The sequence below is a fragment of the Pangasianodon hypophthalmus genome, chromosome 22, assembly GCF_027358585.1.
Source record: "Pangasianodon hypophthalmus isolate fPanHyp1 chromosome 22, fPanHyp1.pri, whole genome shotgun sequence".
Taxonomy (NCBI): Eukaryota; Metazoa; Chordata; class Actinopteri; order Siluriformes; family Pangasiidae; genus Pangasianodon; species Pangasianodon hypophthalmus.
Genome location: NC_069731.1, coordinates 21003671 through 21025844, shown reverse-complemented (window position 1 = coordinate 21025844; position 22174 = coordinate 21003671). Strand labels below are relative to the sequence as shown.

The following is a 22174-nucleotide window of genomic DNA, read 5'->3' as shown; positions in this document are numbered from 1 at the left end:
CCGCGCGCTCCCGCGCAGAAGCGCCTCTTTCACTCCAGATGATGAAATGTGATGATTCTGGTGTCAGATCTATTCTTTTTATAGGGTTATATGGTTAAATTCTATTTATTTATTCTTGTGTCACCTAAAATCCACAAACTCATTAAAGGCACCGCTTACAACAAATTATTATTTTGAATTGCTACGTTTATATTTTACTCTGATCGTTTATTATCAGAGTAATAATTCATTTACATTTTCAATATTGCTGCGTTCGACTTGAGCGCTAATTCACAGGTTGGAATGATGTAATTTTCGACCTCAGCAAATTTGGCATACATCATCCAAAATCCACTTACCGATTAGCACACAGATGCAGCCTACCCAATTCCAGCTCAACTGGACTTACAGCTCCTGAGAAAAGCTTATCTGACCTTAGCTCCACCCCCATGTATGACCACACCCCAAACTTTGCATATGCCCTCAGAATCTTGTCATGTATCTGTCTTTCACACTTAGTGCGAATCCATGCAAGCAATCAGGAGTTGCAGCTGTTTGAATAAATTAGGCTCTGCAACCTTGAACTGAACGGACATGTGGTGGTTCTTGAGATATGGGACAAACCGTAAACACTTGTGCTATAGTGCCACCGTTAAGCCAATAGGGACCATCTCACTCGCCTGGGTTCAGGCCAGAATAGTACCTGCTGACCAAGTTTCATGTCCATATGACTTACAGTTTGGTCTGCACAATTCATTTCAGCAGAGAATCAGAAAAAGTAGTTTTTTGCTTGGACCCCTAAACAAGAGTCCAACAATAAACTAATTACATCCCTTTCATGTAGCCTTTTTTGGTAAATTTATACATGGATTAGAATAATTTGGAGTTCCAGGGTTTTTTCCAGGCTGTTTACATTTTCTCCCTTTAAACATTAACTTGGTTTTACATCAATAACACTTTCAAACTCTCACATTTTCTGTAATATTAGGAAACAGTATAAATATTTAACTAAATATGTAATTGCGTATTTACACTTTCAAATATTCTGTTGTGATAATAAAGAGAAAACTGTAGTAAGCAGCTCTTCTGAAGTACAAGGCCTGGCAGGAAAATGTGAAAATTTGGATAATCAGCACTAATTTCCAGCCTTCATTTGAGTGGTGTATTTTTAATCTAGCTAAATTCTTTCCACTGCAGCAGAATTATTAGTTAATCTCTACAGTAATCTTTGGCATCATTTCATCTGGTTTTAAAGCAGATCCTTTCCTGTGTTTATCCTCCTCTTCTGACACGATGGTGTAAAAGAAAAGCTCAGGACAATTCTCTGAGTTCAGATTTAAAAATAACTCAGCAGGCAGTGTGACAGCAGCGACTGGTCTGTGACATTAACAAATCATCTGCAGGAAGTGAATTAAACACGGTGAACTGCTAAACTGAGCCAAAGGAGAGAGCTGTAGAGCAATAGGAAAGTCACGTGTTCTGGAGATTTGGACAGATGAATAAAAAGAGACAGTTGTGGTAGAACTATTAAGAAATGCAGTTTTCCTGACATCGTCCCACTTGCAGCTGCTCTTCAATGAAAATGGAAAATATTATAAATATTTTCCAAATATTATATTACTGCTGTTCACAGAAAGTCACTGTAGACTCTGTAGATGTCACATCTGGCCTCATCGTTATCATTAAAGTCAACCTCTAATGACCCTAATGACCTCTAATGACCTCTAATGACCCTAATGACCTCTAATGACCTCTAATGGCCCTAATGACCCTAATGACCCTAATGACCTCTAATGACCCTAATGACCCTAATGACCCTTATTAAAATACACACACCACACACACACCCCAGTTATCAGCTGATCAGCACTTTTACTCAAACATCATCAGTGAAGTTTACAGTTTACAGATTTATTCACTGTTACAGCAGATGCCTTGCTTTACATGGTTAAGTGTAAATTTCTGCTAAAATAAAGGTGAAATAAATTAAGATATATTAAACAACTGACTATTCTGTGTGATAGAATTTAAATTTATGATTTACGTTCATCGGGATTCATCTATTCATCAGTAAGCACTTTTTCCTGGTCAGAGTGGCACACATCACACACACACACACACACACACACACATCACACACACACACACACACACACACACACACACACATCACACACACATCACACACATCACACACCAGACACACATCACACATCACACACACACACACACACACACACACACATCACACACACCACACACACCATACACACACATCACACACACACACACACACACCACACACACACATCACACACACACACACACACATATCACACACACATCACACACACACACACACACACATCACACACACACACACCACACACACACACATCACACACACACATATCACACACATCACACACACCACACACACCATACACACACATCACACACACACTCACACACACACATCACACACATCACACACACACACACATATCACACACACATCACACTCACACATATCACACACACATCACACACACACACACATCACACACACACACACACATCACACACACGACACACACACTCACACACACATCACACACACATCACACACACACACACATCACACACACACACATCACACACACACACACACCACACACACAGACCAATCCACTTACCTGCTGTAGCATTGTCGTTAATGTTTTACACCTTGTATTTATTGTTCCTTCTTTTTTACTGTATTTTATTTTTTAATTCTCGATTGTATCTTTTTCTTTTTTATAAAGTGCTCTGGGTGACTACCATCTTGTGACCGATGGGGAAATTACACTTTTAGTGAAAGCAATTTTATTTCTTATTTACTGAAATGATCCTGCAGCCAGACTACATACAAAATCTAGAATCTATATTAACTCATATTGTGTAGAATTAATATGCAGACAGGGCAAATACGATGCATCACTGTGATTAGGATATATAATGTTTTATTTTTTATTGCATTTATTTTTTTCAGGTTTGAATTGATCTCGGTGTGCTACGTGCAGAAAATCCGCCTGCAGTTCCGCGTCTCGCCGATAGGGCTCTCCTCACATTAAATCCAGGCTGAATTACAAACCGCTCGCACTTGGCCATGTAGGTCACTAAGTAGTGCACTAAGTAGTGGACTCTGTGGGCTGCAGAAGGCAGTTTTTCACAGCCTATGTAGTGCAATCAGGGAGGAAGTCGAGGGTCGTTTGGGATTCAGCCCCAGTTTTTCGGCTGCCTGTGTTTAGCCGATCTGAATTGTGCTAATTCTGACATTTAACTCCGGAAACACAAATGTAAAAGCGCTAACAGCCTCCAAAGGGCGAATATCAAGCTCGGCGCTACTTTAGCTGTCAGACAGCGGTGAGTAGGAACAAAAACTCGGTCAATTTGATGAAATTCTCGGCTTTGGGACCAGAATAATCCAGTGCGACTGTGTGGTTTTGTCTTGAAGCGAAGTAGAACAGCAACATGGCGCCGTGTAGCCTGTTAGCAACAACACTGCGCTTTCTGAGCCTTATTCCCCTCTGTGGCCTTCGCTAACTCTTATTAACGTGTGCTTGTGACAATTAACTAATCAAATAACAACATTAAATATCATTCGGATTTATAAAACTGTCCTCGAACTAATGGTTATAGCTGGACGTCGTTATTAGGTTTCAGAATGCTGTTAAAAACAGCTTCATTCGCTTGTTTTTCTTTCTGCTGTGTTTTTTCTCTTTAATTTGCGGATAAACAAAACACAAAATCTCTCTGACACTCAGCGCAAGTTATTTTATCTTTACATCTTACATTCCAGCACTGGGCTTCACATCACAGGAGCCATGTGTGTGTCCTGAATGCTTTCACTTAGGTAATAATACAGGAGTAAACACACACACACACCGTTATTTGTGTAAAGATGCTGCAGCCTTTTGATCAGGAGGTGTGTCGGTATACCGGTGTGTCGGTATAACCGCGATAAGGAAATTCGTCTGGAATTTTTTATCGCAACACTGTACCGATATCGGTGATGACGTCACAGTGTATGTTTCCACAAGCGTTACAGTCTCCTCTAATATTATACACATTTTAAAGAACATCTGTACCAGGTGAAAATCTAACAAAATTATAGTTTAAAAAAAATGTGTGAAGTACATAGGACTGAAAGTGATTCTGTAAAAACAAATCTTTCATGCTGCACTTTTCTCATTTGATGTCGCAGTTTACTGAAAAACTGTGATTTTGTTTTTTACTGTAAATGAGCCTCATTTATGAAGCTGGATACGAACGGGTTTATTCGTACCGTACCAGTGATCCTGACCCTTTCTGCTCTCCGGACCTGCCTGATCCATCCCGGTGCGCTGGTTCTGGTTGACGTTCTCATCACGTGAATATCGCTCGCTGCTGCTGAGGATGGTCCACACACACAGCCTAAAGTTACATGAGATTACTGAGGATGGTTCCACTTATGGATCCACCGTGAAGATGGCTGTGGATGTTCTTCCTGGGAAAGCTTTAGGAATGCAATTTGCTAAAACAGTTTGCACTCAAGTCTCCATCACTGAGCAGTTAATAACTTCCATACAAATAAAATTTAATTAAATCATTCATACTACAATTTACATAAGACAATCATGAAAATCCTGTAATTTTTGAAAAATGTTTGTATCCTGTTCATGCTCATGTGTGTGTAAATATACACATAAGAAGAAAAACCTAATGTATACCTTAATTGATCAGCTTCAAATCATTTAAATCAAGATGAGTTACTGTGCTGTTATATACAAACTACACTGTCAAGTTTATATAGCTTATTTCAGTTACACACAAATATAACGAATATTTTGTGAAACTCAGTTGTTTCATATTAAAGGCATTGACTAAAGAACTATTAAATATGAAAAACTACAAAGAAAGCAAGTAAAAATAAAACCATACATTAAGACAAATAAGACTATTCATTCGATTAAGAATGCCGCTGTATAAAAGGGGGACGCGCTGTAACGGCTCAGGAGGTGTGTAATTTGGTTCTGTTTACGGTGGCATCTTCTCTTATTGCTGTGCAACACTTTGTTAGAGCCAGTGCTAAGTGCACGATAAGTGACAGATGTGGTATGTCTCAAGCTGCAATGTGTCATTTACTCCCTAGTGTGCTAGTGTGACATGACTTAAAATAACTTTCACTTCTATCTCTGAGAAAGTCTATTATTATTAAATATTGATTATGGATTAATGGGCCTTTGTGTTAATGTGCCTCTCTTTATTAAAATAACATTTTTAGGCTGTTAAGGATGTTTACATTTATTTTTTCTAAAACTTTTTGGATTGTGCCATTCAGTTCAGCAAAATTTGTTAGAATAAGTGATAACGTACAATCTGTTATTGGTCTTTTTAATGATTGTTTAATTGATATAATTATTTTTAGATATTTTAGATTTAGATTTTAGGTTCTTTTATTTTCACTTGACTTGTGGTTCTGTTGAAAAGGGAAAACACAGTACAAATAATAAAAATAATGAATGTAAAATAACCTGTGAAAAACAAAAAGCACAAGCCTTTATTTGTCACATGTACAATACAGCACAGTGAAACTTTTTTTATTTCTTTAATTTTTTGCATATCCCAGCTTGTTAGGAAGCTGGGGTCAGAGCACAGGGTCAGCTGCGATACAGTTGAGAGGGTTAAGGGCCACGCTCAGGGGCCCAGCAGCGGCAGCTTGGCAGTGCTGGGGCTTGAACCCACGACCTTCTGATTAGTAACCCAGAGCCTTAGCTGTTCAGCCACCACTGCCTATAGTCGTGACTGAATAAATAAATCATTGTACTGTTCTGTACTAATAGAGTCAGTAATTTACTAATACATTTTTCAAAAAATGGGCACATGAGCAAACAGTTCAGAAATGAAAACATGAAAAAGTGTAAAATATAATTTGGTTATATCAAGAAGCTAATTGAGAACAAACATATGATTGTGTACATATGGAAACATTCGATCATATGATCTGGACAATAAAAACCACTTTGCTTGCTTTGTGTGGGTTTTTATTTTTATTTATAATAAAGCTATCGCACTTGCTGTGACATGGGAATAAATCTATTTTATTGAACAAGCTACAAGAAAAAAGACTTTTGTTTCTGATTCTGAGTCCTGCATTAATGTGTGCTGCAGGTGCGAGTGAGCAGCCATGTCTCGGGTGGTGAAAAAGCGACAGGCCGACCCCAAAGTGGTGCAGTATGTGTGGTCGGCCATCAAAGTGATCCGCAGCCAGAAACAGATCGCTAACATGGATCGAATCTCAAAGTAATTCCTCCTCCTCTGCCTTCCTCACCTCAGTTTAGTAATTCTCACACTGCAGGAAAAAGGAAGCCTGTTGGCCATGAGGATAAAGACCGAGGAACTGACCAGTGTGTTGTGCTGCAGGTATTTGACCCGTGTGTACGGGATGCACCCCAAAGAAACATCCAGGCAGCTGGTGCTAGCGGTGAAGGACGGCCTCGTGGTGGAGACGCTCACTGTGGGCTGTAAAGGCTCGAAAGCTGGAGTGGAGCAGGAGGGCTACTGGCTGCCTGGAGATGAAATGGTGAGAAACACTAACAACTCACCAGTACTGTACTGTAGTATATAGTGTAGAATATCTATACTGTGCTATAGAACATGTGTACAGTACTTTATTATAGCACATTTATACTGTACTGTAGTATAGCGCAGTTATAGTATACCATAGCACATATATAGTGTAATATACTGTAGTACAGTACATTCTAGCTGTTCTAATGCGCATCTATACTGTATATAGATGTATGTGGCTGTATATACAGCTACACTGTACTGTACTATACTATAGCACATCTATACTCTAATATGCTGTAGAACAGCTATGCTGTACTGTAGCACATCTATACTGTATTATAGTACAACACATTTATACTGTAGTGTAGAATATCTGTACTGTAGGACATGTGCACGGTACTATAGCACATCTACAGCACAGGTTCAGACACACAATCACTTGTCGGTGTCTGCGTGTTCACAGTGATGATGACAGTAGTTTTGGTAGTTTTTCTGTCTGTTTTCTGTATTTTCCTGTTATGTAAAGACGTGTTAGAGCATTTCATATTTACTTGCTGTACTTTATCCTCATCTCCAGCCTCTTGGTGTTGAGAGACATTAAAGTTCAAAGTGTCAGTAACGGGTGAGATTCCACTCCTGAGTGAGAGACAGAATTAAAGCAGTCTGTGTTTTGTCTTCAGTCTGACTGCTAAAGCTATAGATTTTGAAACATCATAATATTAATCTAAAAATAACATCATCTGTTTATCTTCAATCTTTAATACTTTTTACTGAAGGTTCAGTATAATTTACACCCTCAGTCATCCTCAGGCCTTTCGTGTGTGTGTGTGTGTGTGTGTGTGTGTGTGTGTGTGAGCTTTTAACACTTAAGACCCAGAAGTTATAGTCATCCAGTCATTTAGGATTTTAAACAATGTTTTCTGGATCACTTGCAATCACAGGAGCAGATGTCTGAGGGAAATAAGGTAGGCCGTTATTAATTACTGTGACTTCTACTTTACTAACTTTATCTTTCCTGTAGTTGGTAGTTTGTGTAGCCTGACCACGGGACCGCCTTCCACCTCAATATAGTTGTTTAAATCAGATCAACATTATTATTATTATTATTAATGATAATAATAATAATAATGATAATAATAATAATAATGATGCATGAATATATTTAAATTTGTATTATTTTGGTTACTGATCTTTCACTTCAGCTTCAGTGAGGAATTGGGAAGAAAATAAAATCCTCCATCTGATTATTTTACAGTTTTATTGAGTATGAAAGCTGTCCCGAGTCGGTCATCAGTGTGAGTGTGTTTGTCAGTGAATGCTGAGTACTTGTCTTCTCTCTACTCCCTCTCTGTGTCTTAAAAACTTTTCCTTCACAGAGTTACATACACACACAGTTGTTTTGTTTACACATCTCTTTTTAAAACACGCACTCCCTCCACTTGATGAAGTGTGTTGAGATGAACAAACAAGTCCTCGAGCATTAACACAGGTTTGGAGTTCAACCACCTCTCGCCGGATTTCTCTTCGTCATAAACATCCAGTTAAACACATATATAGTTTTTTCGCCTGCAGACGACGGGAACATCAGCAACTGATTCCAGCTTCACAATTCAGTCTGAAAGTGTTGAGGACACACACAATGTATTACTTATTAAAGAAGCAGATAGCTTTGTGTGTGTGTGTGTGTGTGTGTGTGTGGTGAAGATGGAGTTGTACATGGTGTGAATGTGAGTGAGATTAGACTGGTTTAATTTAAATGGTCATTCTTCTGAACACATGCAGGATTTATTAGTTTTTTCTGCAGAATGTCATACACACCCCCAAAACTCATCTACAGTTCTCATAAAAGGAATTCATTTTAAAAACTGTTTGTATAAAATAACATGTAAACTTGATAAATTATACAAGCAGATTTTCTAACAGACTCTTTAGATTGTGTGTTTCACATGAGCAAAAAACACATACTTTTTTTTTTTCTACACACTTTTTTTTTTTTAACACAGTTTAGGGCTCATTAATTTGGGATCTCAGTAAATCAGTTCCTTTTTGTTTTAAACTCCAGTTAAACCTACATGCAGGTGTTGAATTAAAACTAATGACCATATAAATGGAATCTTTAGTGAAGAAATATAAATATTGAATATGCACTGAGTTTCCAGTTTATTACCCACACACACATTCATTGGCACTGTATGTGAATTCTCCGGATGCCGGATGTGTGATGTACTGTACTGAAGTGAATAATGATTGTAAGGTTAATTTTCTGTAAAGTTGAGCAGGTTAGGGGAATGGTGTGTGTGTCTGTGTGTATGTGGGTGGGCTGTGGTTAATAAACAGGCAGCTCAGTGTGTATGAAATGTGGTGAATTGTGATGCAGCTCCACTTCCTCCAGCTGTAAGATCAGTGTGCTGTAACTTCCCCACCTCAAGCCTCCACTCTGCACCTTGCCAGAGGCCGTGCTCATGAGGCCAAGGGGGTGTGGCCAGGACGGAGGGTGCACGCCCATCACCGTGCTGTTTGTGTGTGTGTGTGTGTGTGTGTGTGTGTGTGTGTGTGTGTGTGTTGCAGGACTGGGAGGCAGAGAGTCACGACTGGTACTGTTTCGAGTGTCACCTCCCAGGAGATGTGCTGGAGTGCGACAGTTGCTTCCGTGTCTATCACCTCCGCTGTCTCACTGACGAGCTCCGGCCCAGAGACACCACGTCACACTGGCAGTGTGCTGTCTGCCGGGTACACACACATGCACACACTCACACACACACACACACTCACACACATGTACATACATACACAGAGCAAAGTAAGAGAGTTGGAGAGCATCCACAGAAGAGGGATTTCAGAATCTGTGAGCATCCTGAAGTAAACGTGACATTAAACCTGCTTGTTTTTGGGTTTTTTTTTTTCTTGTTTTTTTTTTTTTCTTTCTTTTTTTTCGGGTAGATCACTAAACTCTTAACACATGATGCAATGTTTCTGGTGTTTCTCACAGGGCAGTAAAAGGAGGAACTTTACTAAGCAGGAAATGGTCATATATCTGAGGTTCATTCTTGCACGTATGAAAGAAAGGGTATGTTTCTAATTCTGTTAAGCTGTAAAACAATTTCTTCTCCTTTTCTCTAATGTGTGAATCAGTTTTGCTCACAGTACTCCAGTGTGCAGCTCCTACTAACTGCTGCATTTCTGTTGTTTAGGCCATCGACCTGCACAAGAGAGGCAAAGAGACAAAGCAGGCCGTGTACCGGAGGCTGATTCACACAGCACTGGATGTGGATAACATTCAGGAGGTGAGTCACATGTTGTGCTAAGATCTAGTGCTAAGAGTCTAGTTAATAGTCTTCAAAGTACATGCTGATGGTTGTTATTAAAAATGTAACGATTTTTGAAAGGTATAATGAACAGGAAAAAAGGCTCAAAACTCTTTTGAAAATGAATTCAGGATTGTTAAGAGTTCCCTTAGTCTTTTAAACATGTTCTTTCCGGAAGATGTTTAAGTACTGCAGGAGCAGTGCACATATGAAATCCAAATAAAATGTAATAAATATAATTAATGAAAGACGGCGGTGATTGACATCCGGCTGAGAACTCTTATTTTTTCTTAATCTAGGCTGGTCTGTGTAGAATAAATTTATAGCTTTTCAGAAACAGTAGAAATCTGAGAAGATATTCAGAGCTGCTGCTCCTCATGTTCTCCTTCTCATTTCACCTGCAGAATATTTCTGAGGGCAAGTACAAGAATTTTGAGGAGTTTAAAGCAGACGCTCAGCTGATTGTCCACAACACAGCGATTCTGCACGGAGGTCAGTCTGATGAAGTTGTGGTGGCTAGAAGACTTTAAGTAATGATGTATGTGCTGATTTCTGACTTGCGCTTTTCCCTTTCAGCACGTAGTGATCAGACTGAAATCGCCAGACTTCTCTACAACGACACATGCCATGAGGTGAGAGCTTACATTGACTCCTACTACTTAATTTTCTTCTTCTTTTTTGTCATTTTCTAAATGTCTTGGTGAAAGTTACGATAAAATGCTCCTGTGAATGCTCTAAAATCTTTGGGTGGGAAAGTTGACCTTCATATCTGTAATTTCTTTCAGTTGAATGAGTTGCTGTTGTGCAGAAACTGTTTCCATCTGTCCAACGCTCGGCCTGATAACTGGTTCTGTTATCCCTGTGTAAGTACTATTACTCAAAGTTACTATCCATACTTTGTTACATAGTCCTGACTTGTGTGTGTGTGTGTGTGTGTGTGTGTGTGTTCAGGTTCCCAGTCATGAGCTGGTGTGGGCCAGAATGAAGGGTTTTGGTTACTGGCCGGCCAAAGTGATGCAGCGAGAAGGGAACCAGGTTGATGTTCGCTTCTTTGGTCACCAGCACCAAAGGTGAGAATTAAACACTGCGTGCACTTAATTTACCTGAAGAATGAAAATGACTGAACAGATCAGCCAAATAACTGCTTTGTAGCATGATATAAAATTTCTTGAAGACACTGACTCGGAGCAGTGGGGATTTAAACCCTCATTTGTGTGACAGGATAAACACAGACATTGTGCAGTTAGTGGATTATTGGTTGATTGTACTGGAACTCAGATTAAGTAATGTTTTAATAGCGGTGTTTAGTGTTTAGTTGAGTCTGAGGGATTAAGTGTGTGTGTGTGTGTGTGTGTGTGTGTACCCTGATTTCACAAAGTCATTCACTTGCAAGACATCATAAGAAACCAGTCAGAGGGCAAAAATGTTCACACCCATCAGTGCAGGGTTCGACTCGGTGGCCGTCAGTCCACAGTGAGCACACACACACACACACACAGACACACACACACAGTGTTCAGTGTGTTAACAAAGGGAAGGGGGATGTGTGATATGAGTATAATGCAATAAAATTAGTAATGATTTACTGACCTGGAGTATAAATACACAGAGAGCACACAACACACCTCAAGGAAGAAAAGAGGAAAATGAGAGAATGAACAGAAAAATAAAAGCTGAATTTGAACTAAAACATCGTTGAGAATGTGAGTCTAAAAACACCAGCCAAAGATCTGTGAATGAGCCAGTTAGTGGTATTAGACTTAGACAGTGCGGAAATATAATCTCTGAAAAGAAGTGTAAAGCTTAAAAGACTAAAGAGGCGGAGTTTATTATTGCCAAAATCTAATACAGTTCAGTTTACTTATTTCTGTTTGACTCTGTGTGTGTGTGTGTGTGTGGGTTCTCCTCAGAGCCTGGATCCCTTCAGACAACATCCAGGAGATTTCAGTGAACGTGCAGCAGCTTCAGGTGAAGCGCAGTAGTGGTTGGAAGAAGGCGTGTGAGGAACTCGAGCTGCACCAGCGCTTCCTCCGTGAGGGACGTACATGGAAGGGATGCACAGACGAGCGGCAGGACGAGGCAGAGTCCAGCATCTCCTCCACCAGCAACGAGCAGGTGAGCGCAAGACACAGAGCACTGCTGCAACTAAAGAACCAAAAGAGATGAAAGTAACTCCACACCCTTAAATATTGGGAAAAAAACCTGAATAAAATTTCTGAGGCTCCACTGCAGTAATAGTAATACAATAAAATTCTAAATAAAATTAGAGTGAAAAGCCTGTCTGCTCTCAGGAACAACAAACTTTACTGAACACATTCATGTCATATTTCTTCCTCAAGATGTTAATGACTCTGTGTGAGATGCTGCGATGAAGAACACAGCAGAACCTACTTTTTGAAATATTAAATTCTTTTGTCACTGCTGAAGTAGAAGCTTTGTGCAGATCTGATGTATTAAAGCCAACAGATTAAACGCAAAATGTGTTTTTCCACTTGATGAAATGTGAATGAACACACACACATACACACGTGCACAGTATCCAGTGTTTACCTCTCAGTCACTGATGTTTTCTTATCTGTTGTTTGTCAGTCTAAGAGTAATCAAGAGCCGAAAGCTAAAAAGAGCCGCCGTTCCCAACCACCAGAGCCCAAAGAGGAGGTTTGTTACCATTCAGTGAGACTTTTTTTTACTCTGTGTCTGTGTGTGTGTGTGTGTGTGTGTGAAAGTTTACGTGTGTGTATGTGAACATAACTTACCTCCTCGCTGGTCTTGTGTTTCAGCAGGAGCCTGAGCCCGAGGTGGAAGCGGTGAGTTCGAGTCAGGAGATTCCCACCGCGGCTCCTCACCAGCCTGAGCGCATGTCCGTCTCAACACAAACCAAAAAGTCTCCCTCATCATCTTCCTCTCCCGCTCCCCGCATGCTGCACCGTGCCACACAGACGCTTAATGAGGGCAGCTGTCAAAACATGTGCCATGACAAGTACACCAAAATCTTCAGTGACGTCAAGGAGATGATGAAGGCTGAAAACAAGCGTGAGACAGAGCGAGTGCTGAAGGAGGCACTGGACAAGGTGAAGTTCAGCACTGGTGGGATTTATTCACCAAATTATTCACAGAATTATTCCGAATTATTTTTATTTAGTGAGTTTGTGTTGTATATATGTGTGGAAAAACTGTAATGCTCTTGGGGGAAAGACGTAAATGTTCAGAACTGCTTTTACTTGATACGTTTTATATAATAATTCACATTAGACTGTGAGTGTAATGAATTAGGCTTGAACAGGACAGCGTTACTGATGACGTCGCTGTACACTGGACATTAACACAGCTGAGTCATGAAGTTCTGGGTTCTGGTGGTTCTGCAGTCTGTAGTGATTCTGTGTCTGTGTGCAGCTGAGGGTGGAGATGGAGGAGGAGAAGAGGCAGGCGGTGAGTAAAGCGGTGGCGAACACACAAGCGGAGATGGAGCGCAAATGTAAGCAGGTGAAGGAGAAGTGTAAAGAGGAGCTGATGGAGGAGATGAAGAAGATGGTAAACCAACACAAGCAGCTCATCTCTCAGACTAAGAAGAAACAGTGGGTTAGTCAAAAAGCAAAGTTCATCACTTTATGCTTAATTTTACACATTACTTCATACTTCATTTACACTTCAGATTTCTTCCTAAATCTGAGTGAAACACAGTCATTGAGAAGATCTGTGTGTTTGCATCACCATTGTGTAAGTGTTTGTAAGTATTTGGGAAAAAAAAAAAGAGAGAGAGATAAATGTAAGTCACTCTGGATAAGGGCGTCTGCAGAATGCCATAAATGTAAATGTAAATGTATTTGAATATAAATAATGTAATTATTTTAAAGTAGTTTTTCTGAGCTTGATCAGCACTGATGATACGACATGAGACGGTGAGATAACACTTCTGCTTTAGTGCATTTTACACAGTTGTCACTTCAGCGTCGCATGTTCACTTATAGGCATGATGAGTTCACATACGTACACAAGGAATTTAGGAACATTGAACATCATTTATCAAGGTGGATAGGAATGGAATTATTTGTAATTTTACACAAGAAATTTGTTATTCATTAAAAATGCCCTAATTTCTGAAAAATGTTTGTATGCTACTCGTGCTCCTGACTGTGCAAATTTACGCAGAAGAAGAATATCTAATGTAAACCTTGATTGATCGGGTTCAAATCACATAAATCACAATGAGCTACTGCATGGATTACACTCAAGTTTAAATAGCTTATTTATTTCAATTATACACACAAATTTAATGAATATTTTGTGAAACACAGTTGTTTCCTTTTAAAAGCATTGACTAAAAAAATATCAGATATGTTAAAAACTGAAGAAAGAAATGAACCCAAGATAAATCATGTCAGATCTATTTCCACCTTTAATGTGGTATAACAACCAACAAAATTCAAATAAAAACATTTTAGGGGAAAAAAGAAAAAAAGCTTTGAATAACCTGGTTGCATAAGTATGCACACCCCTTAACTAACACTTTGTTATTGTAGCTTTTGCTTGTAATACAGCACTGTTTTTGGGTAAGAGTCTACCAGTTTAGAACATCTTCATTTGTCAATTTTATTCCACTCTTCCTTAGAAAAATGCTCCAGATCTATCAGATAGTGAGGGGATCTCCTGTACACAGCCCTCTTCAAGTCGTTCTGCAGGTTTTTGATAGGATTTAGATCTGGGCCATTCCAAAACACTGATCATCATCATCTTCTTCTGAAGCCATTCCTTTGTTGACTTGGATTTGTGCTTTGGGTCAGTATCGTGCTGGAAGGTGAAATCTTTCTTCAGCTGCAGGTTTTGGAGCAATCCATGATTCCCCAGACCCAACTGAAAAGAAGCTAGGCGCCATACCCCAAAGCCCAGATGTGTGAGAGATTGTTGTCACATGCAGGCAGTGACCAGTACTTGCCAGATATTCCTGCAGCTCCTTTACTGTTGCTGTAGGTCTTTCGGCAGCCTCCCTGATGTTTTCTTCTTGTCCTTTCATCAATTTTGGAGGGATGTCCTGTCCTTGGTGATGTCACTGCGGTGCCCCGTTTTCTCCACTTGATGATGGCCTTCATGGTGTTTCATGGTGTATCTCATGTTTTGGAAAGTCTTTTGTACCGATCTCCTGATCGATACATTTTGACAGTGAGATGCCGTACATGCTTTGTAAGCTCTTTGTGGACAATGACTTCGGCAGTCGGATGAAACTGAAAAGATCCTACAGAAACTGCTGAGCTTTATTTGCAGTTAATCAGAATCACTGGAGAACACCTCATCTTGTGGCGTGGACGTGTATGACTGCCAGTGGAACTGGTTCTCTTGTATTTATTGATGATGTGACTGCTGACTGAAGCAGCAGGATGAATTCTGAAGTGTACAGGGCGATATTATCTGCTCACATTCATCCAAATGCTTCAAAACTCATTGGACAGAGCTTCACAGTGCAGATGGACATTTTTTATGGCAAGGAAGTGGAATGTTCTACAGTGGCCAAGTCAGTCACCTGACCTGAATCCAACTGAGCTGCAATTCACTTGCTGAAGGTAAAACTGAAGACAAAGTGCCTCAAGAACAAACAGGAAGTGATAATGGCTGCAGTAAAGACCTGGCAGATCATCACCAGGGAAGAAACCCAGCGTCTGGAGATGCCCATGGGTTCCAGACTTCAGGCAGTCATTGCCAGCAAAGGATTTACAACTTAGTATTAAAAATGACAATATAATTTATGATTGTTAGTTTGTGCAATTACTTTTGGTCCCTTAAAAGGGCGGGGGCCACAGTAAACATGTGCTGTAATTCGTACACCATTCACCCGATTTGGATGTAAAGTCTGCACTTTGAAATCATATTCATTATTTAATCTCAACTTCTTTACACTGTGGTAGACAGATAAAATAATAACTTTCAGTGTCCAAATATTTATGGACCTGTGTGTATATAACTTTCAGTCAAAATAAGTTTCACTTGCCTGTAATGGAGTTTTGTGAGCATCACTGTAGTCATGTCATTCTGTGTGTGTCTGTGTGTATATCAGTGTTATAACTGTGAGGAGGAGGCCATGTACCACTGCTGCTGGAACACGTCGTACTGCTCCATCAAGTGTCAGCAGGAACACTGGCACGCCGATCACAAACGCACCTGTCGCAGGAAGAGATGAGCTGCAGCTGGTCACAGCGCCCCCTTTTAGCTCCACTCATCTACATGCCACGCTGTTGGATGATTTCCCGTCACCCCAAGTTTTAAACACTTTCCTCAATATGGACTATTTTCTCAGTGAACCTGAGGCATAACATAGCGAGGAACCGATTTTACCTTTTATTTTATTTTATTATATTTTATGTAAATCTCTTATTTGCTGTAAAATGAAAAGAGCCTTGCTTGCCTACAAACTAACTGAAATGTGAAGTAATAACCTTTTTAAACATGTGATTCTGAATCACTTGCTGTGTAGATATTTGACTTTTCTATATGCAGACGGTGTTTTGCCTCCTGTGTTGATGGACGTCTGTGTTTTACTGAGTTTGTTTTTAGGGATTTTGTTGGTTGTGATGCATCATGTTTTGGGAACAGGGTTGAAGATGGCAGGTCATTTCTGTCGGGAAAAAAAAACAATCTTCCATTTATGAATATGCACATTTTATGTTACACTTTAATATAGAAAAAAATACCTTTTAATGAGACCAGATTATTTATGTGCTAATTTTGGGCCCATGCTCTATCATTAGTGTTTTTGAGTCGAACTTTCATGAGATGTTACTGTGTGAAACACATCCTGATCTTCATGTTTCTGTTTCACACTTCACTGCATGGAAGTTATGGATGGAAAGGAAATTGTAAGTTCCACATTTCAGCATCAGTTTCATTTGAAAAGGTTCAGAATTGAGAAATGAGCTGTACAGAAATCGGAGTAAATTCTACATTGAACATTGATTTGAAACAAACCGTTAACATGCACTCCATTTCCGTTGTGTATTTGGAAAGAGAAAAGAAAAAGTCAGATTATTCAAATGCTTTGATGAGTTTGAGAGGCTGATGTAGAATCAGCTGAATGATGAAGGAAACCTGAGATCAGTTATTCATCAGCTTTATTTTTAACTCCTGTGTTTATTGCATTTGAGAATCTTCTGTTCTTCCTCTCTGTTCGTCACTGTTGCACTACGTGTAAATAAACATCTGCCGCTAAACGTGACTGTTTTAAGATTTGCACGTCAGCAGCATTATGTACATTTCATGAATGCATTAACTGTATTTGATTTTGTCAAAAACTAAACAAAGAATTATTTGTTATTCTGGGAAAATATCTCATTCCAGTGCGCATGAAAACTTGCTTGAGTTTATTCTCCGCTTCTTGTTTTTCTCCTCGCTGCTGGATTTCTGCAGTGAATTCGACTGCATTTTTCTCTTTTTGTTTTTTAAAGGAAACTTGACTTCATTTTGTAATTGCAGATTTTTTTGTATTGTGGGCAACATTATGACTACTGAAAGTGCAACCGAGTCCGAGCCTGGTGTTTCCTTTCAGATGTGCGTTTGGAGTCATGTGGTGTAAAAGTCCTGCCCCTTCTGGGTGTGTCTGTATGAGACGCCCCACCCCGCATTACACTCTGTAACAGTAACTCTGTATAATAAACAATAAACATATCAAACCCCTTCAATTGTGCATTTGAAAATTTTTCTGCAGCTCAGGGCTGTTTTTATTTTTGTGATCAAACTGAACAAACACACTTGTACCAATTAAAGCACTTTATTGCACCATAATCTTGTGAAGGTCGGCCAAAGCAGGCGTCTATAAAAGTGTCATTTAATACTTTTAATTATGTGTACAAAACAATTTTAAACACACCTGCACCATACAAAAATGTTTTTTGTCTTTTTGTTTTTTGGTAACCAACAATATGTACACACACCATGCAGACTCGCTCACGTAAATCTAGTTTTCAACAAAGGAGGGAAGTTAATGTCACAGGTTGAACGCTAATGTGCACATTTGCTATTTTTACGTTTTGAAATTTCCATTTTTATGGGATTGACAACACGAATGCTTCTAGGTACAAACCTTAAGACTTCATTCCTTCTTTAGAAAAAAAAAAAAAAAAAGATTCCATTGTCACTCAATGATGAAGTGTAAACTTGTTTCCCCACACAGTACAAACTTTAATTATGCTTATAAAAAAAAATAAAGGAACAATAATGTGCTGATTAGAGGCAAACGATATGAATGTTTTTATCAGCTGCTGTGAAATGACATTTTGCTCATTTAAGCTCTAAAAGTTCAACACCAACGCAGATGTTTAGGTTCAAATTGCAGTTTTTTTTTCTGCTTTTCCTTTTCATTACTCATGTTTCAGTTATTAATTCTTCTTCTTCTTGCAGCTCCTCGGCCGTGTAGATTAATGAATCTGAAATGACGCTCTGATTGTGTAAAAATAATTCAGAGCAGCCACAAGGTCCTCAGGCTTTGGTGTGTGTTTAATGTTTTAGTGTGCTAATGTGAATTGCTGATGAATGTGGTGATGAACTCGACAAGGCCGCTAAACTGAAACACACTTCTGTACAAATCTGTCAATAAATAAATAAATGAAGTTACAGAAATTAACGATAAGATTGCAACTTAAACACAAACAGGCCATTAAAATACTGAACCAGAACACAAGAGTTTGTGCAGCAGTTTTTGCTGTGTGTGTGTGTGTGTGTGTGTGTGTGTGTGTATAAACAGAGTGCAGGTTTTGCTCTGAACACTTTCTTGCCAGCTGCAATGATGCTTCAAATGTACTGACAATAAAATCATAAATGATTACTTCACATTACAGTGAGTTTTATTCTCGTCTCTGGAATCTTAAACTTAGTACCTGTGTGTGTGTGTGTGTGTGTGTGTGTGTGTGAGAAACAAACTTCTGTCTACAACAGATACCATGCAAATGGGAAGTACTGCATCAGAAAGGTTTCATTGGTGATTCCTAGATTGTATTTTAATATATATTTGATATTTATTTATAGATCTATATATATATTTGTATATTTATATTTGTACATATTCTTGATGTTACTCAAGATTATACAATGCTTTGTTTTATATTAGCAATGTTATTTAATGAAGAAAACATTTTCAAATGTCTTCTCACACTTCTAAAAAGAAAATAAATAAGAACTATTTTCTGTACATAATTACACAGCAGACTTTCTGTCGAAGCTTTTTACACTGATATTAAACACGACTGAAAACTCAGCGGATTTTTTTGCATCCTGCTGTGGGACATTTACAAAGATAAAAAAAATTAAACTGAAATTGTTGAAGGACAAAATGCACATCGATTGTACATAAACTGGTTTTGTACCTCTTCTTAAATGAAATGACAAAGTGTGTGTGTGTGTGTGTGTGTGTGTGTGTGTGTGTGTGTACTCCAAACTCACGTTCAACATAAAATCCACAGTCTCAGAAATGTAAAAATGTCTCTTTACTCAGTTTGGCCTCATGTGAAGAAAATGAAGTGCGACACTTTAGTGAAAAGCGAATTTCCAGGCAAGCAAAAGCTGCAGAGAAACACAACCCGCAAACTTTCCTCCTGTCCTGCGTCCATCCTGTGTCTGTCCTCCGTCTTTCCTCCAGCTGTTCTCCGTCTCTGTCAGTGATCCTGTGTCTCTCATTGATCTTCATTGTTAGTATGATGTCATTGTTGGTGCTGAGGCTCCGCCCACTCATTAGCAGACACTGCTATGCACACACAAACGCAGCTACATGTTGTAAGCCACATAAATGGGGTCGAGCTGATCAGCCAGAAAGCCGTCGCGCAGGTGCATCCGCTGTTTCTCTCCGCGAGAGTTGATGGGAATGACACCGATGTCCACCACCACGACCACGCCCACAATCAGGTAATGTTCCTCCAACACAGCGTTCGTCACCAATGGCACCAAATCCAACGCCTCCTGCTCCGAGCCCTCCAACTCCACCACCACTACCAACAGGTTAGTCCATGGGAACACAGCACTGCAACACACACACACACACACACATTCCACAGGCACATGACTGACTTGTACAACAAAATCAGTGTACTTCTGAATGTTTTGGGTTTCACAAACAGCAGCCTGTTTATTTCACCATCAGCCACAATGATCTGGATGTTTTTCTGTGATGAGAAGAGCCTGTGTGTGTGTGTATGTGTGTTTGCTGGTATATCATACAGCTCAGTGTAAAACCTTGTGATTTTAAGTGTGTTTGTGCAGTTGTACTCAGAGCTAGTGTTTGGTTCATTCCGGAACGTACCACTCCATTATGCTTTTGTGTGCGCGGATGACTGAGGTCTCGATGTCAATGGGGTGATACCTCATCCCTCTGAGCTCCATTGCCTCATCCAGAGCTCCGACCACATACAGGGCATCGTGTCTCTCTGTAAACACAACACACAACACGCCTTCACTACACACTGTTTACAACTATACAAAGTGTACAACTACACACTTTTTACAACTACACACTCTGTGTGCATGTGTGTGTGTGTAAGGTGACCTCCACTGGCGTCAGTGAGCTCAGTGCGTCTCAGGAACCCCAGGTATCCGGTTCTCGCCCACACGGTTTGCGTGTCTCCGAAGCTCAGGCGCGAGTTGAAGTGGTCAGACTGCAGCGTCTCGTCTCCATACACTGTGAAGTAACCGCTCCCGTTGTGACTGCTGTGCACCCAAATCTGCAGCCAAGAGGAGCCAAGAGGAACCATGAGGAACCACGAGGAACCATGCTAACATTATAGACGTTATGATAAACGTGGATTAAAGCGGCAACACACCTCTCCGAGATGGGAATCTCCTAAAGGACCCTTGGTTTCGGGATTAGCAATTATGATGCGTACTCCAGGTAAAATCTGCAAATATAAAGTGTAGTGTGTATTTCAGTGGTGTTGTGTCTGCTGTGAGATTAAACATCACACCAGCGTGTAAAGTGTTTTACCTTTCCAGACTCCATGAGCGGCAGACTGTGTGGAGAACCACGCTCAACCAGACGCACTCTAAGATAAAAACATTATTCCACTGTTACTCTTCTCACACACACACACACACACACACACACACACTTCGTCGACAAAGAGGGAAAAACATCTGCAGCTTTCTACAAACAAATACACATCTATAGTGGGATGTGTCCACACTAACTTCAGTTGTAATTATGGTCTGTGATCACAGTACAGAAAGCGTGTCAGTGAAACTGCTGCATCCTCTCTCTCTCTCACGCGCACACACACACACACACACACACATACCTGTCGTGTCTGAGCGCTCTCATGTCCACATACACAGTTGTTGGATCTGGTCCAGAAGTGCCCTAAAACAAACACACACACAGGAAGTAAGCACTCAGTCACACCTCTTTAGTGAGTTTAAGAGTGACTGCAGTAAGTTAGTAAAAAGCAGAGATTTTAAATAAAAATATGGAAATAAAACAAGCATAACTTCAAATTCAAGCAGGAACACCATCATCAACAAACAGCACTAAAAGCTGGAACATTGAGAAGTCAGAACTGGAAAGATAAACTCTGTATGTGTGTGTGCGTGAGAGAATATGAGCTTTGAGAGGATGGGCAGATGTTCCAGAAATGCAATAAAATATTTTACAGCTGTTGCACACAGATGAAATGGACAGACCCAGTGCTATGAACACAAACACACAAACAATTTATTTATATCGATTTGGGAGAGAAGTAATACAAGACGTAAATAATAGAGATGCAGGCTACCTCTAGGACAAATACCTGTCTGAATTCTTCATTTACAACAACAAAGTCTGGTGTATTAGCAGACAGATTTGCAAACGTTAATGAATCATTGTTACAGAGGTTGAACATGGCACGCTTGACACAATAATGGTTGTACGTTTTCACAGAAGAAGGTAAATGGACTGATATTTCTTTTGTTATGAGCTCTACTGTTCTATTGTGATGTGCTATGTACAGTCATTTGTAAGCATAACACTGAGCCATTGAGAATGTGGGGATTCAGTAACCTGTTCTGTGATGTGGTGCAAGCAATGAGGAGGCTGAGTTTTAGAAGTCCAGACTGATTGATTAAGTCTGGTGGGAAGAACTTGTAATCTAGAGTTTATTATAAACTTCAGAACTGAGTGCAGCATTCTTAAAGAATGAATGAGACACAGAATAATCAGTGTAGGAAAGACATACCACTTTCCCCTGCAAATTCAGTCCAGTGTTGGTGGTGGTATTTGTATAAATCTGGTAAAGTCCATCGGGCACCAATAGATGTCAGTGAATGTCCACTAGGTTATGGTTGGTCTAACATTA

The 22174-nt window shown here is 39.7% G+C and overlaps 2 protein-coding genes across 17 annotated transcripts in view; one reads left to right on the top strand and one right to left on the bottom strand.

Moving 5' to 3' along the window:
- Nucleotides 1-3212: 3212 nt before the first annotated feature.
- On the top strand, nt 3213-17542 carry zmynd11 (zinc finger, MYND-type containing 11). 5 transcript variants are annotated; one of them, XM_053228153.1, is made up of 16 exons: nt 3213-3384; nt 6172-6303; nt 6424-6583; nt 7515-7538; nt 9142-9303; nt 9563-9640; nt 9765-9857; nt 10283-10370; nt 10455-10510; nt 10664-10741; nt 10830-10948; nt 11789-11993; nt 12468-12536; nt 12659-12949; nt 13272-13457; nt 14488-15918. In XM_053228153.1, the coding sequence occupies exons 2-16, from the start codon at nt 6188-6190 to the stop codon at nt 14563-14565; spliced, it is 1803 nt and encodes a 600-aa protein (XP_053084128.1). In that variant the 5' UTR covers nt 3213-3384; nt 6172-6187; the 3' UTR covers nt 14566-15918. The 5 variants fall into 5 exon arrangements, with proteins under 5 accessions (XP_053084128.1, XP_026767866.1, XP_026767864.1 ...); XM_026912062.3 differs by lacking the exon at nt 14488-15918 and adding an exon at nt 15925-17542 and having other exon boundaries at nt 3215-3384; nt 12662-12949; XM_026912061.3 differs by lacking the exon at nt 14488-15918 and adding an exon at nt 15925-17542 and having other exon boundaries at nt 3215-3384.
- A 1785-nt stretch (nt 17543-19327) lies between these two features.
- Nucleotides 19328-22174, bottom strand: part of dip2ca (disco-interacting protein 2 homolog Ca) — a 93360-nt gene continuing 90513 nt past the window's right edge. For all 12 annotated transcript variants that reach the window (XM_034298020.2, XM_034298023.2, XM_034298021.2 and 9 more), the window contains 6 exons: nt 21140-21201; nt 20830-20887; nt 20669-20743; nt 20395-20569; nt 20152-20275; nt 19328-19872 (listed from right to left, as the gene is read on the bottom strand). In XM_034298020.2, the coding sequence (XP_034153911.1) occupies nt 19620-19872; nt 20152-20275; nt 20395-20569; nt 20669-20743; nt 20830-20887; nt 21140-21201 (747 nt within the window). In that variant the 3' untranslated portion in view covers nt 19328-19619. The remainder of the gene's footprint in view (nt 19873-20151; nt 20276-20394; nt 20570-20668; nt 20744-20829; nt 20888-21139; nt 21202-22174) is intronic.

Excerpts from the sequence above, each read along its gene's own strand:
- zmynd11 (XM_026912061.3), top strand. The coding sequence starts at position 6,188 with ATGTCTCGGGTGGTGAAAAAGCGACAGGCCGACCCCAAAGTGGTGCAG. Across the intron at positions 6,584-7,514 it reads GGCTGCCTGGAGATGAAATG|GAGCAGATGTCTGAGGGAAA; the intron begins GTGAGAAACACT and ends TTGCAATCACAG. Across the intron at positions 9,304-9,562 it reads GGCAGTGTGCTGTCTGCCGG|GGCAGTAAAAGGAGGAACTT; the intron begins GTACACACACAT and ends TGTTTCTCACAG.